The following is a 16,525-nucleotide window of genomic DNA, read 5'->3' on the forward strand; positions in this document are numbered from 1 at the left end:
AAAGCAGTGAGGTAGATACATCTATAGATAAGTCTCCTGAGGTTGATGGGATCTATCCCAGAGTACTCAGGGAGGCTAGGGAGGAAATTGCTAGCCCATGACAGAAATCTGTGTATCTTCATTGGCGACAGGTGAAGTCCCAGAGTACTGGAGAATAACCAGTGTTGTTCCTTTTTTTAAAACGAGTAGCTGGAATAATCCTGAAAATGAAAGGTTAGTGAACCTTACGTCAGTGGGAGGGAAACTATTGGAAAAGATTCTTAGGGACAGGATTTACTCCCATTTAGAACCAAATGGACTTATTAGCGAGAGGTAGCATGGTTTTGTGAAGGGGAAGTCATGTCTCACTAACTTGATAGGGTTTTTTGAGGAACTGATAAAGATGATTGATGAAGGAAGGGCAGTGGAGGTTGTCTACATGGATTTTAGTAAAGCACTTTGAGAAGGTCCCTCATGGCACATTGGTGAAGTCACACGGGATCAGAGGTGAGCTGGCAAGATGGATGCAGAACTGGTTTGGTCATAGAGGACAGAGAGTGGTGGTGAAAGTCTGCTTTTCTGAATGGAAGGCAGTGAATAATGGTATCCCGCTGGGATCAGTTTTGGGACCTTTGTTGTTCATACTATATATAAATGATTTGGAGGAAAAAGTAGCTGGTCAGATTAGGAAGTTTGCGGGCAACACAAAGTTTGAAAAATGGCTTATTGTCATGAGTAGGCTTCAATTAAGTTACTGTGAAAAGCCCCTAGTTGCCACATTCCGGTGCCTGTTCGGGGCGGCTGGTACGGGAATTGAACCATACTGCTGGCCTGCCTTGGTCTGCTTAAAAGCCAGCAATTTAGCCCAGTGTGCTAAACCAGCCATTGGTGGAGTTGGGGCTGGTGAAGAGATTTGACAGAGGCTACAACAGGAAACAGATCGGTTGGAGACTTCAGCGGAGAAGTGGCAGACGGAGTTTAATCCGGATAAATGTGAGGTAATACATTTGGAAGGTCTAATACAAATGGGAATTACACAGTAAATGGCAGAACCCTTCAGAATATTGACAGGCAGAAAAGTCTGGGCATACAGGACCACAGATCACTGAAAGTGACAATGCAGGTGGATAAGGTAGTCGAGAAGGCATACAGCATGCTTGCCTTCAATGGTCGGGGCACTGAGTATACGAATTGGCAAGTCATTCCGCAGCTGCCAATCCCTAGTTGCCCTTCAGAAGGTGGTAGTGAGTTTCCTTCTTGAACCGCTACAGCCCGAGGTGTGGATATACCCACTGTGCTGTTAGAGAGGGAGTTCCAGGATGTTGCCCCAGGGACAGTGAAGGAACAGCAATATATTTCCATGACAGGGTCGTGATTAACTTCGAGGGGAATCTCCAGGTGGTGGGGTTCCCAGGAATCTGCTGCTCTTGTCCTTCTGGATGATAGTGGTTGTGGGTTTGGAAGATGCTGTCTAAGGAATGTTGGTGACTTACTGCAGTGCATCTTGCAGGTGGTACACACGGCTGCAACTGTTTGTTGGTGGTGGAGGGTTTGAATGTTTATAGCAGGGGGAGCAATCAAGTGGGCTGCTTTGTGCTGGATGGTGTTCAGCTTCTTGAATGTTGTTGGAGCTGCACTTATCCAGGCAAGTGGAGAGTATTCCATTACATTCCTGACTTGTGCGTTGTAAATGGTGGACAGGCTTTGGGGGGGGTCAGGAGGTGAGTTACCCGCTGTAGGATTCCTAGCCTTTGACCTGCCATAGTAACCACAGTATTAATATGGCTAGTCCAGCTCAGTTTCTGATCAATTGTTACCCCCAAGGTGTTGATTGTGGGGGAATTCAGCGATGGTAATGCCATTGAATGTCAAGAGGCGGTGGTTAGATCCTCTCTTGCATGAGATGGTCATTACGTGACACATTTGTGGCGTAAATGTATCTTGCCACTTGTCAGTCCAAGCCTGGATATTGTCCAGATCTTGCTGCATTTGGACATGGACTGCTTCATTACCTGAGGAGTCGTGAATGGTGCTAAACGTTGTTCAGTCATCTGCAAACATCCTCACGTCTGCCCTTATGATGGAAGGCAGGTAACTGATGAAGCAGCTGAAGATGGTTGGGCCTAGGACACTGCCACGAGAAACTCCTGCAGTGAAAGCTGAGATGATTGACCTCCAACCACCACACCCATCTTTCTTTGTGCCAGGTATGACTCCAACTAGCTGAGAATTTTCCCCCTGATTCCCGTTGATTCCAGTTTAGCTCGGGCTCCTTGATGCTATACTCGGTCAAATGCTGATTTGATGTGAAGGGCACTCGTCCTCACCTCACCTCAGTCATTCAACTCTTTTGCCCATATTTGAACCAAGACTGTAATGAGGTCAGGAGCTTAATGACTCTGGCAAAACACAAACTGAGCAAGTGCCACTTGGTGGCACTGTTGATGACTCCTTTCATCACCTTACTGATGATGCAGTGTAGGCTGATAGGGCAGTAATTGGCTGGGTTGGAAATGTCCTCTTTCTTATGCAGCGTGATCACCAGTAACCTCCACCACTCCCATAATCTGTCTGCTTCCTCATTCCAATGAACTGACCTTCTCAGGAAGCAAGTGGAACATGCCATGTCTGCAGGGAAAAACATGATTCTGGGTGCATGATTCCTTGGCACTCGTGTGGCAGCAACATTGGTGCACTGATCTGTGTTAACAATGTGTAAGCTGGAATTTCCGGTGATGGTGATGTGCTGAGCAGATGCACATCAGGTGGGTCTCCTCCCAACCAGAACGAAAAAAGAAACTTTGACCCAGAATTTGACCCAGTAAATCAACAGAAAACAACCCCAATGGAGGAAAAGAAGCAACGGAGGGAAAGATGCTGGCGAATGGGAGTTTGAGAGGCCAATGAGAGGGCAGAAGTGGTAGAATGGGCCACGAGCAATGGGCGGACGAGCCGGTGGACCCATGAGGTGAGGCGGAGGCCCCGGCCACCCAAGAGCAGGGAAGACCGGCAAACCAAGCACCGGCATCAACACCAACTTCACCCTCCCCACCAGGGGACAGGTGGAGGACCTACCTAAAGAAGGAGCTGGCCGCTATGAAGGAGACGATTAACATCGAGATCCAGGTGGCGGTGAAGATGGTGGTGACGATCGATGGTCTGGGAAAGAAAGTGGAGGCGTAGGAGAGGACCATCCAAGACATCGAAAGAGCCTCAAAGGACCAGAGCAACATCGGTCTTCAGGCAGAGGTGAAAAGGTTGGTGGTGGCCTAGGGGAGCTTGAAGGAAAAGATGGAGGACCAGGAAAACAGGTCCCAATGGCAGAACATAACAATTGCAGGCCTGCCAGAAGGCATCGAGGGCAGAGATTGGACAGTCTTTATCGCCTAAATACTGGGCAATCTCGTTGGGAGGAACAGATTCCCCAACCTCTCACAACTCGACAGGGCACACAGGCCGCTCAGACCGAAGCCCATAGCGGGGGGAGCAACCGAGAGCGATCATTGCGAAGCTGCACCGATACCAAGATCGGGAAAGGATTATGCGGTGGGCTAGACAGACAAAGCACATCAGGAGAAGGTAGAATCCGTGTCTATCAGGACATTGGGGCAGATCTGGCAAAGAAAAGAGCGGGGTTTAATCAGGCAAAGTCGGCCCTCTGCAAGACTCAGGTGCGATTCAGCATCCTATTCCCGGCCGGACTCTGGGTCACGCACCAGGGAAAAGAATATTATTTCAACACCCCAGCAGAAGCAAACAACTTTGTACAGATCAACGGCCAAGACTAAGAACAGGCATGGCAGTTATAAAGGCAGGTCCGAAGAGGGTCGCTGAAAGAGACAGAATCGGAGGCTCATAGTCATGGTTATGTTTTCGCGTGGTACTGTACTGCCTTGTTCTGTCCATGAAGACTGGGTATAGGAGAGAGCGAAAACAGGGAAAGCAGGTGAGGGGGCAGACAGGGAGAACAGGGAGTCGGCGGGCACAGACAAAGGGCTACTACGCCCTGGGAGGGGAGCCACCGTACTAGCAGGCAGGGCCAGTATGGGAAGACAGGGAGTAAGGAAGGCCGCCATGCACCTCTTGGGAGAGAGGGAGCGCCTGGCTGGGTGTGGGGAGGGGGGGGGGGGGGGGGGGGCGGTAGGGACCGGGGCAGGGAGAGGGAGACCTGGGAAGGGGGGAAGGGGGGAAGGGGAAGCAGGGTCGGAACAAAGGATACATCGGGAATAGAACGGGGAAAAAGAGTTGGAAATCGGATTAGGTTTGGCAGGCAGAGAGCAGGCCGAGGAAGTAAGATAACACCAGAAACAACCATTTTAGAGGGTCCATAAACAAAGGAAAACCCCGGAGTGCAGAGGCACATCCACGTGGCATAAACATAGTTGGAGGCCTTGTTGGATACCCCCTGGACAAAGGGACACTCTGGAGCGCAGGAGCATAACCTCATGATGAGAACGGAGACCGTGGACATTTTGGAGGCCCCGTAAGAAAGGGAAACCCCGGAGTGCAGGAGATGTCCACCAGGTAAGTATGTTGATCCTGCAAGAACGGGTACAGAAACCCCCCATCAGGATAATCTGCTGGAATGTAGGGGATTTAACGGCCCGGTAAAAAGGTCCAGAGTCTTTGCGCACCTGAGAAGCCTGAAAGTCGACACAATCTTCCTGTAGGAGACACACCTGAGGCTGAAACACCGACTGCTGGTAAGAAAGAGCCGGCTCGGACAGACGTACTATTCGCGCTACGTGATGAGGGCTAGGAGAGTAGTCATACTGATTAGCAAGAGGACGATGTTCAATGAGACAAGGACGGTTGCAGACCAATGGGGATGGTATGTCATAGTCAGCGGTGTCCTGGACTGGGCACTGGTAGTTCTGGTAAATGTGTATGTGCCTAACTGGGTCGACACAGACTTTATAAAGAAGACCATGTGGAAACCTCCGACATTGGCTCACACCGACTGATTATGACTGACCGATCAAACACCAGAACGGTGAAAAGGACAGGCATGGCTAGGGAACTGGGGACATTCATGGAACAGATGGGGGGCAGTGGAACCAGGAGAGGGAATTCTCGTTCTCCTCACTGTCCACAAAGTATAAACCCGGACCGACTTTTTTGCAGTGGGGAAATCGGTGCTTCCAGGAATAACAAGAGCAGAGTATTCCGCGATCGTCATCTCCGACCAGGCTCCACACTACATGGATGTGAGGTTGGAAACAGGCCATGCCCAATGCCCCACATGGAGGCTGGACACGGACCTCTTGGCCAACAAGACCTCTGCCAGGAAATTTCACAGGCTGTAGGCCTAATGTACAGAACGGGGAAGTCTCACCTTCCACGTTCTGGGAGGCATTGAAGGCTGTGATCTGGTGAGAAATTATAGTCTACAAGGCTCACAGAGACAGGAAAGAGAGGGCGGCTAGCCAATAACTGATTGACTTCATACTGGAGATCGACAGAAAGTACTCCGAGGTCCCACGCGTAGAGCTTCTCGCAGAGAGGAAAAAGCTGCAAATAAACTTTAACCTGCTATCCACCAGGAAAGCAACGTATCAACTCCGCCAGAGTTGGTACTGGCGGGAGACCTTCTCCAAACACGGAGAAAAAGCAGGTCGCCTACAGGCTCACCAGCTGAGAAAGCAGGTAGCCAGGTGGGAGATAGCACAGGTAAAGATTAGCAGAGGCAGACTGGTAACAGAACCAAAAGAGGTCAATCTAGCATTCAATACGTTCTACCGAGAGCTGTACACCTACGAGCCCCCCGACGCGGGCGAGGGGATGAAACAATTCCTTGATGGACTGGATATGCCAGTTGTGGTGGGGGACTGGTGGGGCTCGCTGGAAGCGGCAACGTATCTGTGAGAAGTAGAGGAGAGCATCATCTCCGTGCAGGCGGAGAAGGTGCCAGGACTCCATGGGTTCCCGTCGGATTTCGATAAAAAATTTGCGCCGGCTCTGGCTCCACACCTAAGGGACATGTTCACAGACTCGCTAGCAAGGGGCATTCTGTCTCCTGTGCTAACACAGGCCACAATGTCGCTGATACCCAAAAAAGACAAAGACCCGGCGGAATGCGGATCAAACAGATCCATTTCGCTGCTCAATGTAGATGCGAAGATACTCCCGAGAATCTTGGCCAGGTGACAGGAGAACTGCATACCAGAGGTGGTCGTGGAAGACCAGACGGGCTTGGTGAATGGTAGGAAGCTTACAGAAAACATCAGGTGGCTGATGAGCGTAATAATGACGCCCCTCCTAGGGAGAGAACACCAGAGGTGATCATCTACCTAGATGCAGAAACGGCCTTTGACAGAGTTAAGCGGGAGTCTTTGAGGTAATGGAGCAGTTTGGGTTTGGAGCAGGGTTCACTTCCTGAGTGAAAATCCTGTACAAGGCCCCCCCCCCCCCCCCCCCCCCCCCCCCCCTCCGGGGCAATGTGTGCATTCGAACCAACACCACCAGCTCTGAATACTTCCAGCTGCACAGAGGCACACGGCAGGGATGCCCATTGACCCGCTACAGTTTGCCCGAGCAATTGAAGCCCTGGTGATCGCTCTGCGAGACACGAAAAGCGAGAAGGGCATCCAAAGCGGAGGCATAGAGCACAGAGTCTCACGCAATGCTGATGACCTGTTCCACTACATCTCAAAACCACAGGAAGGCTTGAGAGCAATCATGCAGCTCCTGAACGAGTTCGGAACCTCTCATAAACTTAACCTTGGCAAGAGCGAGGCATTCCAGGTTAACCCGAAATGGGGGTGAGACAGAGATGGAGGAACTCCCATTCAAACTAGCCCAAAACAACTCCCACTATCTGGGGATCCAAATAGCCCAGGACCGGACACAGATCCACAAGTGGAATCTGCCCAGCTTGGCGGAGAAAGTTAAAAAGGACTGACAGAGAAGGGACACGCTCCCGCTCTTCCTGGCAGGGAGGGTGCAGACGATCAAAACAAATGTGCTGCCGAAGTTCCTCTTCCTGTTCAGATCGATACCGAACTTCATCCCCAAGGCCTTCTTCCTCAGGATCGACAAAATGATCATGGCATTTGTGTGTGTGTGTGTGTGTGTGTGCGTTGGAGGCCGGGGGGGGGGGGGGGGGGGGGGGGGGGGGGGGGGAGGGGGGAAGAATCCATGAAACCTCAAATCAACACTGCAGAGAAGAAATATCATGGGCGGCCTGGCCTGTAGATTTAGTTGGTAATATTCTCACCTGTCAACAGTGGATTCACTTTCCACCTCAGACACAGACACACAGCCTGAGCTGACAGTTCAGTATAGTACTGAGTTTTATTGGCCAGGGTTTTGAAAACCCCAAAGTATATTATGGAGTACACCTAACCTTTTGGTTACGATGAGCACAAGAGCCTACCTTTCAGGTGTTATTAAACAGAGTTCTCTGGTGCTTTTAATCAAAAAACAAGCTTCATTCTATGAATTTAGGCAACATTTGTATAAACACACACAATCAGAATTTTTAATCAACTACAAACATAAAGACCCCGCACGGCTACAGTAATCTATGTATAACCCTTATTTATGCTGCTATTAGCCAAGAGCTGAAGAGCATAAAGTGGGAACAGTTGTTCTTGGGGAATTGCATAACAGTTATGTGGGGATTGTTTAAGGAGCACTTGCTGCGAGTGATGGATAGTTTTGTCCCACTGAGACAAGGAAGGAATGGTAAGGTAAAGGAGTCTTGAATGACAAGAGAAGTGGAGCTTCTAGTCAAGAGGAAGAAGGAAGCTTATGTAAGGTTGAGAAGGCAAGGATCTGGCACTGCTCCAGAGGGTTACAAGGTAGCCAGGAAGGAACTCAAAAATGGACTTAGGAGAGCTAGAAGGGCACATGAAAAAGCCCTGCTGGGAAGGATTGGGGAAAACGACAAGGCATTCTACACTTATGTGAGAAATAAGAGGATGATCAGAGTGAGAGTAAGGCCGATCAGGGATAGTGGGGAGAACTTGTGCCTGGAGTCTGAGGAGAGAGGGGAGGCCATAAATGAATATTTTGCTTCAGTAGAGAGGGACCTTGTTGCTCATGAGAACAGCGTGAACCTGGTTAATGGACTCAAGCAGGTTGATATTAAGAAGGAGGATCTGCTGGAAATCTTGAAAAACCCCAGGATAGATAGGTCCCCTGGCCTGACAGGGTGTACCCAACGTTACTGTAGGAAACAAGGGAGGAGATTGCTGCACCTTTGCATCCTCACTCTCCACTGGAGTAGTAGCGGATGATTGGAGGGAGGCGAATGTTGTTCCCCTGTTCAAGAAAAGGAATATGAAAACCCCTGGGAATTACAGACCAGTCAGTCTTGCGTCTGTGGTGAGCAAAATATTGGAAAGGATTCTGAGAGATAGGGGGCGCGATTCTCCCAGACAGGGAGAAATCGTAAGGCTGGCGTCAAATCCGGGCGGGTTTGACGCCAGCCCCCCCCTCCCCAACCGGGAACCGATTCTGGTCCCCGGTCGGGGCTAGTATGCCGCGGCCGTAAACTCCGGCATCGCGGGCTTAACGAATTTCGTTAAGCCCGCTTGCCAGAGTTTGCGCCGGCTGACGCGTCAAATGACGTCAGCCACGCATGCGCGGATTAGAAGACTCCAACCCGCGCATGCGCGGATGACGTCATCGCGCATTTGCACGAAACCCGCGCATGCGCGGGCCGGGATGCCCCTCAGCCGCCCCGCGAAGTGATACAGTGGGGCGGCGGAAGGACAAAGAGTGCGTAGGTATCGGACCTGCTGCCCGCGATCGGTGCCCACCGATCGCGGGCCCATGGCACCCTTGGCACGGCCGTGGTACTGCCGTGCCAATCGGTGCCATGGTTTTCAAAATCGGCACTTTACGGCCGTTTTTACGAAAGGCCAGACCAGGTGTGTTTGCCGTTCGTAAAAACAGCCGTAAAGGGCTTGGACTTCGGCCCATCGGCCAGCTGAGAATCGCTGCTGGCCGTAAAAAAACGGCGGCAGCGATTCGTGTCGGGAGTTGGGCGTGGGGGGGGGAGAATAGCGGGAGGGCGTCAGACTAGCGTGGCCGTAAAATTTAACGAACCCCGCTATTCTCCGCACCGTCGTCAGTGCGGAGAATTGCGCCCAGGATTTATGATTATTTAGAAAAACTAAGTTTAATTAAAGATAGTCAGCATGGCTTTGTGAGGGGCAGGTCATGCCTCATTGAAATATTTGAGGATGTGACAAGACACATTGATGAAGGTTGAGCAGTGGATGTGGTGTATATGGATTTCAGTGAGGCAATTGATAAAGTTCCCGATGGTAGGCTCATTCAGAAAGTTAGGGGGCATGGGATACAGGGAAATTTGGCTGTCTGGAAACAGAATTGGTTGGCCGAAAGAAGACAGCAAATGGTAGTGGATGGAAAATATTCTGCCTGGAGGTCGGTGACCTGTGGTGTCCCGCAGCGATCTGCTCTGAGACCTCTGCTCTTTGTGGTTTTTATAAATGACTTGGATGAGGAAGTGGAAGGGTGGGTTAGTAAGCTTGCCAATGACACGAAGGTTAGAAGTTGGAGTTGTAGATAGTGTCAAGGGCTGTTGCAGGTTACAACAGGACACTGGCAGGATGCAGAGCTGGGCTGAGAAGTGGCAAATGGAGTCCAACATCGATAAATGTGAAGTGATTCATTTTGGAAGATCGAATTTGAATGCTGAATACAGGGTTAAATGCAGGATTCTCGGAAGTGTGGAGGAACAGAGGGATCTTGGGGTCCACGTACATAGATCCCTCAAAGTTGCGACCCAGGTTGATACGGTTGTTAAGAAGGTGTATGGTGTGTTGGTTTTTATGAACAGGGGGATTGAGTTTAAGAGCTGCAAGGTTTTGCTGCAGCTTTATAAAACCCTGGTTAGACCACACTTGAAATGAAAATGAAATGAATGAAAATTGCTTATTGTCACGAGTCGGCTTCAATAAAGTTACTGTGAAAAGCCCCCAGTCGCCACATTCCGGCGCCTGTTCAGGGACGCTGGTACGGGAATTGAACCATGCTGCTGGCCTGCCTTGGTCTGCTTTCAAGGTCAGCGATTTAGCCCAGTGTGCTAAACCAGCCCCACAACCACAACTTGGAATATTGTGTCCAGTTCTGGTCGCCTCATTATGGGAAGGATGTGGATGCTTTGGAGAGGGTGCAGAGGTGATTTGCCAGGATGCTGCCTGGACTGGATGAAATGTCTTCTGAAGAAAGATTGAGGGAGCTAGGGCTTTTCTCACTGGAGCGAAGAAGGAAGAGAGGTGACTTGATAGAGGTATACAAGGTGATGAGAGGCATGGATAGAGTGAATAGCCAGAGACTTTTCCGCAAGGCGGAAATGGCTGTCACAAGGGGACATAATTTTAAGGTGATTGGAAGAAGGTATAGGGAGATCTCAGAGGTAGGTTCTTTGCACAGAGAGTGGTGTGTGCGTGGAATGCACTGCCAGCGGAGGTGGTGGAGTCAAGAGTCATTAGGGACATTTAAGCATCTCTTAGAGAGGCACATGAACAGCAGTAAATTGAAGGGGTGTAGGTTAGGCTGATCTCAGATTACGATAAATGGTCGGCACAAAATTGTGGGCTGAAGAGAGGTACTGTGCTGTACTGTTCTGTGTTCAATGTTCTATGTTAACCTTAAATGAATTCCCCCTTAACTGTTCCAATTCAATAACAAAATCTAAGTAAAACCAGAAACCCCTTTTCAAAGGTGTGGCCCAGCACACAGTATAAGACTGTTATTGATACTCTGTTCCACTTTTCAAACAGCAGGTTTGAATTCCTTCCAGAAATCAATTATCTCTTTCAAGTTATCGAGCAGTCTGGAAACAGCTTTTAAAACAAAGATAGAGAGACACTTCTTTCAATCTGTGCAGTTCAAACCAGTCCAAACTCAAAGCGAAAGGAAACACTCACAGAGCCACAGCCCAGCTCCACCCACACAATGACATCACTGAAGTCATGTGATAAGACAAATGTTTTAACAGGACACTGCCATGACACTAAGGAAGTGCTGAATTGTGAGAGGTGCTGCCTTTCAGATAAGGCATTAAACAAATGCACTATCTGCCCTCTCAGATGTTAAGAAAGCATCCCATTGCATTCTATCAAAGAAGAGCAAATCTTATCCATGGAGACCAGGTTAATATTTATCCTTAACTAATATCACCAAAGGAAATTATCTGCTCATTTCTACATTGCTGTTTGTGGATTCTTACTGCGTGTAAATTGGCAATTGCACTTCAAGAATACACTGTTGACTCCACAGTGGTTTAGAAGGTCTTGAGTTTGTGAAATACATAACTTGAACATTTGTTTTTTAAGCTCTCAGAAGGCGATGGGATTCGTCACCACTGTCTAGAATTATAGTGGTTGCAGAATGGAGAGAGGTCATTTAGGCCATCTTTTTCATGCTGGCCCATCAAGCACATTTAACTTACGGTGCTGGATTCTTCCGTCACCAATGCCGAAACTGAGTTCGGCGACAGGCCGGAGAAACAGTTCCCGTCCAAATTGGGGTCGGCGCCGCTTTCACAATGCTCCACCACCTCCAAAGCGGCATACTCGGAGAGTACAGCGTGCTCCATATCGATGGCATCAGGACACTGCCTGAGGGCTGCCCCCTCCAATGCTCCGCTCCTGACCGGCCACGCTCCCGATGGCGTCGGTCGCGTGTTTTCTCATCCGTCGGAAACTCGGCGTGGCGGCTGCGGACTCAGTCCAGCGCTGCCACATTGGGGGGGAAGGCCAATCTGCGGGCATGGGGGGACTTTATTAGGGGCTGGGAGCACTGTGGGGAGGTGGTCCAGGGAAAGCAAGTCATGCAAAGGGGGGGACTATTTCGTGGGCCGAGTCCATGAGCGGCCACTCCATGTAGCACAACGCAGCTGCTGCAGGCTGCTGCCATGCGCAAGAGCAGCCAAGGACCCGGCAATTCTCCGGGCCGTATCGGCAGCTAGAACCGGGTGCTCTACACTGCCGGAAAGCCAAAAGGAAGATTGGTTGCCATTCTATGCCATTTTTCCTGTGGTAAAACGCCACCATTCCCACGCCGGCATGCGGACATAGCCTCAAAATTGGATACTTCAGCCCAGTGTTACTGCTAGGGATGAGCAATAAATATGTGCTACCCAATCGCAGAATCACATCAAAACGAGCAATTGAAGGATCATGTCAATTGTCTGATAGGCAGAATGCCAGCTACAACCAGTTAATGAAAAACACAATCGCTACTGCTCAGCAGAGAATGAAATGGCTTCCATCGCAAGCTGTTCAAATATTTCAGATACATTATCTTTGCAATGGCTACATGAGTGCTGCATCAGTGGCACTAATAGCTCAACTAACAACCAATGTAAGATAATCAGCTGAGCTCGTAACGTGGCTCATTGGAGTTGGCACGGTAGCACAGTGATTTGCACAGTTGCTGCAAAGTGCCAGGGACCCGGGTTCAACTCCCAGCTTGGATCACTGTCTGTGTGGAGTCTGCGCATTGTGTCAGCGTGGGTTTCCTCCAGGTATTCCGGTTTCCTCCCACAAGTCCTGATAGACATGCTTGTTATGTGAATTGGACATTCTGAATTCTCCCTCTGTGTACCCAAGCAGACGCCGGATAGTGGCGACTGACAGATTTTCACAGTAACTTCATTACAGCGTTTATGTAAGCCTACGTGTGACACTAAGAAAGATTATTAAACATATATTCATATACAGAGACAAATCTGCTTGGGAGTAACCTGTTAAATACTTCTTTAAATGTAATTAAATTAGCTTGCTTATAGTTCCCCGTTGCTTTGTTGTTAGCAACACGTCAGCCAATAGAGTAAACTTTGAATTATGATGGTTTGAAATTTGGTATTTATCCATTTTTCCTAATGAGTGCAAGGCAAAAATCTTCAACAGTGTGTCACTCTTCTTAGCAATGTTCAAATTTCTGCAAAGCTCTCAACATTTCTTACTTTCCATGTGGAATGTGTTGTTGAACCAGTGTTGACCACAATCTCATGCACTGCATTCCAGATCCATACAACTCTTGTGTAATAAAATATTTCCTTGAGTCACAGATAGAAGTTACTGTGCAGAAGGAGGCGATTCGGCCCATCGAGTCTGCACAAGTCCTTAAGCCCACACCTCCACCCTATCCCCGTAACCAAGTAACACCACCTAACCTTTTTTGGACACTAAGGGCAATTCAGCATGGCTAATGCTCCTAACCTGCACATCTTTAGACTGTGGGAAGAAAGCCTCGCAGATACGGGGGAGAACTTGCAGACTCTGCAAAGACAGTGACCCAAAGCCGGGAATCGAACCAGGGACTCTGGAGTTGTGAAGCAACAGTGCTAACCACTTCACTACTGTGCCGCCCACTGTCACCATTGCTAAATTTTTCCAAGGAGAACAGTCATAACTTCTGCAATCTATTTGCTAAACTGAAGTTCCAAATCACTGGAACAATTCTGGTGTATCCTTTCTGTACCCTCTCTGATGCATTAAAGCCCTCATAAAGTATGGTGCCCGGAACAGGATTCAATGTACTAGCTGAGGTCAACAATATTTCATGTGCTTGACACCACAAACTAGTTAACAGGCATATTTTACCAAAACTAAACCCTCCAGCAGCAAGCAGTGACAGAAACCTTTTTGATACAAACCTAATCCAGCTTTTAAATTTTTTTTAACCTTCATGGTGTATTTGTATTGTTCTGAGCCAGGACAGAGCAGATCCTGATGTTTGTCATGACTATTTATCTTTCACCCTGCTATTAATTTCTTCAGAATTTTCTACAGCCAAACGTTGAGTGCCGACGCCGGGGTGAAAACCGGAGTGTTTCACTCTGGCATCCGAGGCCGCTCCTCGCCCCCTATTCTCCCACCCCCAGGGGGCTAGGAGCGCCGCCACGTCATTTACGCGCGCTGGGCCTTGGCGCCGCGTAAATGACGTCACCCGCGCATGCCCAGGATGGCCGGCACCAACCTGCGCATGCGCGGTTGTCGTCATCCCCACGGGCGCCCCGCAAGAAATGTCGGTGTGGGGCGGTGGAGGAAAGGAATTCCTCCTTCAGAGAGGCCGACCCGCCGATCGGTGGGCACCGATCATGGGCCAGACCCCTTTTGAGCACCCCCACCCCCCACCTACCGGTGCTGGATCTCCCCCCCCCACCCACAGGCCCTCCCCCCAGCATTCCCGCGCTGTTCCCACTGGCAGCGACCAGGTGTGGACGGCTCCAGCGGGAACCGGTCGTATTGGGCAGGCCGCTCAGTCCATCCGGGCTGGAGAATCGCCTCGCCGGTTTGGTGGGGGGGGGGAGAATCACGTCCGGGTGCCGGGGTGGTGTGGCAGGACTCGCCCAATGCCCCAGCAATTCTCCCACCTGGCATGGGGGGGGGTGGTGTTGGAGAATTGCGCCCAATGTTTCCAGTCTACATTGACTCTGGGACTCGAGGGCGCGATTCTCCGCAAATGCGGAGAGTCGTAAAGGCTGCTGTGAAACTGGCCGTGTTTAATGGCAGCCTCCGCACCCCCTCCCGGGACCCGATTCTCCCCCCCCCCCCCGGTCGGGGCTAGCAGCGCGGCCCCGTGAAGCACGGCATCGCAGGCTTAGCGACCGTCGCTAAGCCCGCGCGCCAAGGGTCACAGCGGCTGACGCGCGCGATGATGTCAGCCGCGCATGTGCGTATTGGACGGCTCCAACCCGCGCATGCGCAGATGACGTCATCACGCATATGCGTCAAACCCGCGCATGCGCGGGCCGTCATGCCCCTCAGCCGCCCCGCGGACTGATCCTGCAGGGCGGCGGAGGAATAAAGAGTGCGCGGGTTTCGGACCCGCTGCCCGCGATCGGTGGGCACCGATCGCGGGCCCATGCCACCCTTGGCACGGCCGTAGTGCGGCCGTGCCAATCGGTGCCATGGTTGTCGGGAACGGCACTTTGCGGCCGTTTTCATGAACGGTGAGAGCAGGTGTGTTTGCGTTTGTGAAAACGGCTGTAAAGGCCTGGGAACTCGGCCCATCGGCTAGGGGAGAATCGCTGTTCGCCGTAAAAAAACGGCGAGCAGCGATTCGTGTCGTGGGGCGGCCTTGGGGGGGGGGGGGAGAATAGCGGGAGGTCGGGAAAAATGTTGGGAAGGCCCTCCCGCTATTCTCCGACCCATCGTGGGCAGTGGAGAATTGCGCCCTGAGTCTGAGAGTCCCCTCATGTCTTTTCCCGTTTGTATTTGTTATAGCGCGCTTGTCATCCGGATGAGATATGATCATCAACACCCCATGTTCACTCTCCCCCCCCCCCCCTCCCGCGGAGGTGTCCCTAGTTTTATTTCAGGTGAGTTTCTCACCAATCCCACTCCCCCAAAACTCGTCAAAAGGGCCAAGGAAGCTCTGCTTATTCGGTCTCGCTCCTGATGGCGACAACGCGCACAGGCAGGGTCAGAGATTCACAGGACAGAAGCGGCCCTTCGGCCCATCCACAAAGACCTGTCACTTACCCAGGACATGCAGAGTGAGGATTGCTGATGTTTCACTGCCTCCTTCAGTAAACATGTTAACAGTGTAATCTCCACTGTCCGAAACTCTCACTGACTTCAGCAGGAGTGATCCGCTCGGCAGGAATAAATCAGTCCGTTCTCTGTAATCAACATTTAGAGAAAATGCTGCTCCGGCCCACTGGGCAATAACTGTTTTCCTGAATTCCCAGCTCCCAAACATCACCTCGGCTGACGGCTCCACTGAGAAAAACGCGTATCCTCCTTCGGCCACATTAATCTGTCTGTTTTCTGTCAGGATGGTAAAATCCTGGGGCTGAGCTGAGGATAGAAAATCACATTGAGAGAAACGCTCACACTCAACATAACAGAGACTTTTCTAAAGTGACAATAACAACATCCCCTGATTCTCTCTGACTGGCTCTTACTGTCTAGTTTCTCCAATCACTAAAAGAAATGAGATGAGAAAATGACCCTCACCCACTGAGATCAGTAAACAAAACGCTCCGGCGGTCAGTGTGAGTCTGTCCATCCTGAGAGAACAGCACCAGTCCCTGTTCCACTCGGTGACTGATCCGCTCTTCCTGCTGTACACAGCACATCAGTTCCAGCATTTGCAGAAACCGCAATGACAAAGCGCTTTTCACCTGAGAGAAAGTTGTGCAATTGAAACGTTTCGGTACCAATATGTTTATTTCAGAAACGTTGCTGTGTCTGCCCCTTTTCAATAGTATTCCATCTCTTTCCCGAAGTTGGGGCACGAGAGCACGGTAGCATTGCAGCTTCACAGCGCCAGTTCGATTCCCGGCTTGGGTCACTGTCAGTGCGGAGTCTGCACGTTCTTCCCCTCTCTGCCTGGGTTTCCTCCAGTATCATCCCACAAAGTTGCAAAAGACGTTGTTTTCAGGGGAATTGGACACTCTGGGGTCTCCCTCAGTGTGCCCAAGCAGGTGCAGAGTGTGGCAATTCAGGGATTTTCACAGTAACTTTATTGCAGTGTTAATATAAACCTACTTTTGACACTAATAAAGATTATTATTATATTTATCCCAGATCAAGAAATGTTGGGAGGCGGTGGT

General features: G+C 50.4%; 1 protein-coding gene across 4 annotated transcripts in view; it reads right to left on the reverse strand.

The window, feature by feature from the left end:
* LOC119974525 (carcinoembryonic antigen-related cell adhesion molecule 5-like) overlaps window positions 1–16,048 on the reverse strand; it is a 112,794-nt gene extending 96,746 nt beyond the window's left edge. For all 4 annotated transcript variants that reach the window (XM_038813476.1, XM_038813472.1, XM_038813471.1 and 1 more), the window contains exons 1-2: window positions 15,927–16,048; window positions 15,450–15,767 (exon numbers count right to left, since the gene is read on the reverse strand). In XM_038813476.1, coding sequence (XP_038669404.1) covers window positions 15,450–15,767; window positions 15,927–15,978 — 370 coding nt within the window. In that variant the 5' untranslated portion in view covers window positions 15,979–16,048. The remainder of the gene's footprint in view (window positions 1–15,449; window positions 15,768–15,926) is intronic.
* Between the last annotated feature and the right edge of the window lie 477 nt (window positions 16,049–16,525).

Source organism: Scyliorhinus canicula, chromosome 12 (genome assembly GCF_902713615.1).
Source record: "Scyliorhinus canicula chromosome 12, sScyCan1.1, whole genome shotgun sequence".
Taxonomy (NCBI): domain Eukaryota; kingdom Metazoa; phylum Chordata; class Chondrichthyes; order Carcharhiniformes; family Scyliorhinidae; genus Scyliorhinus; species Scyliorhinus canicula.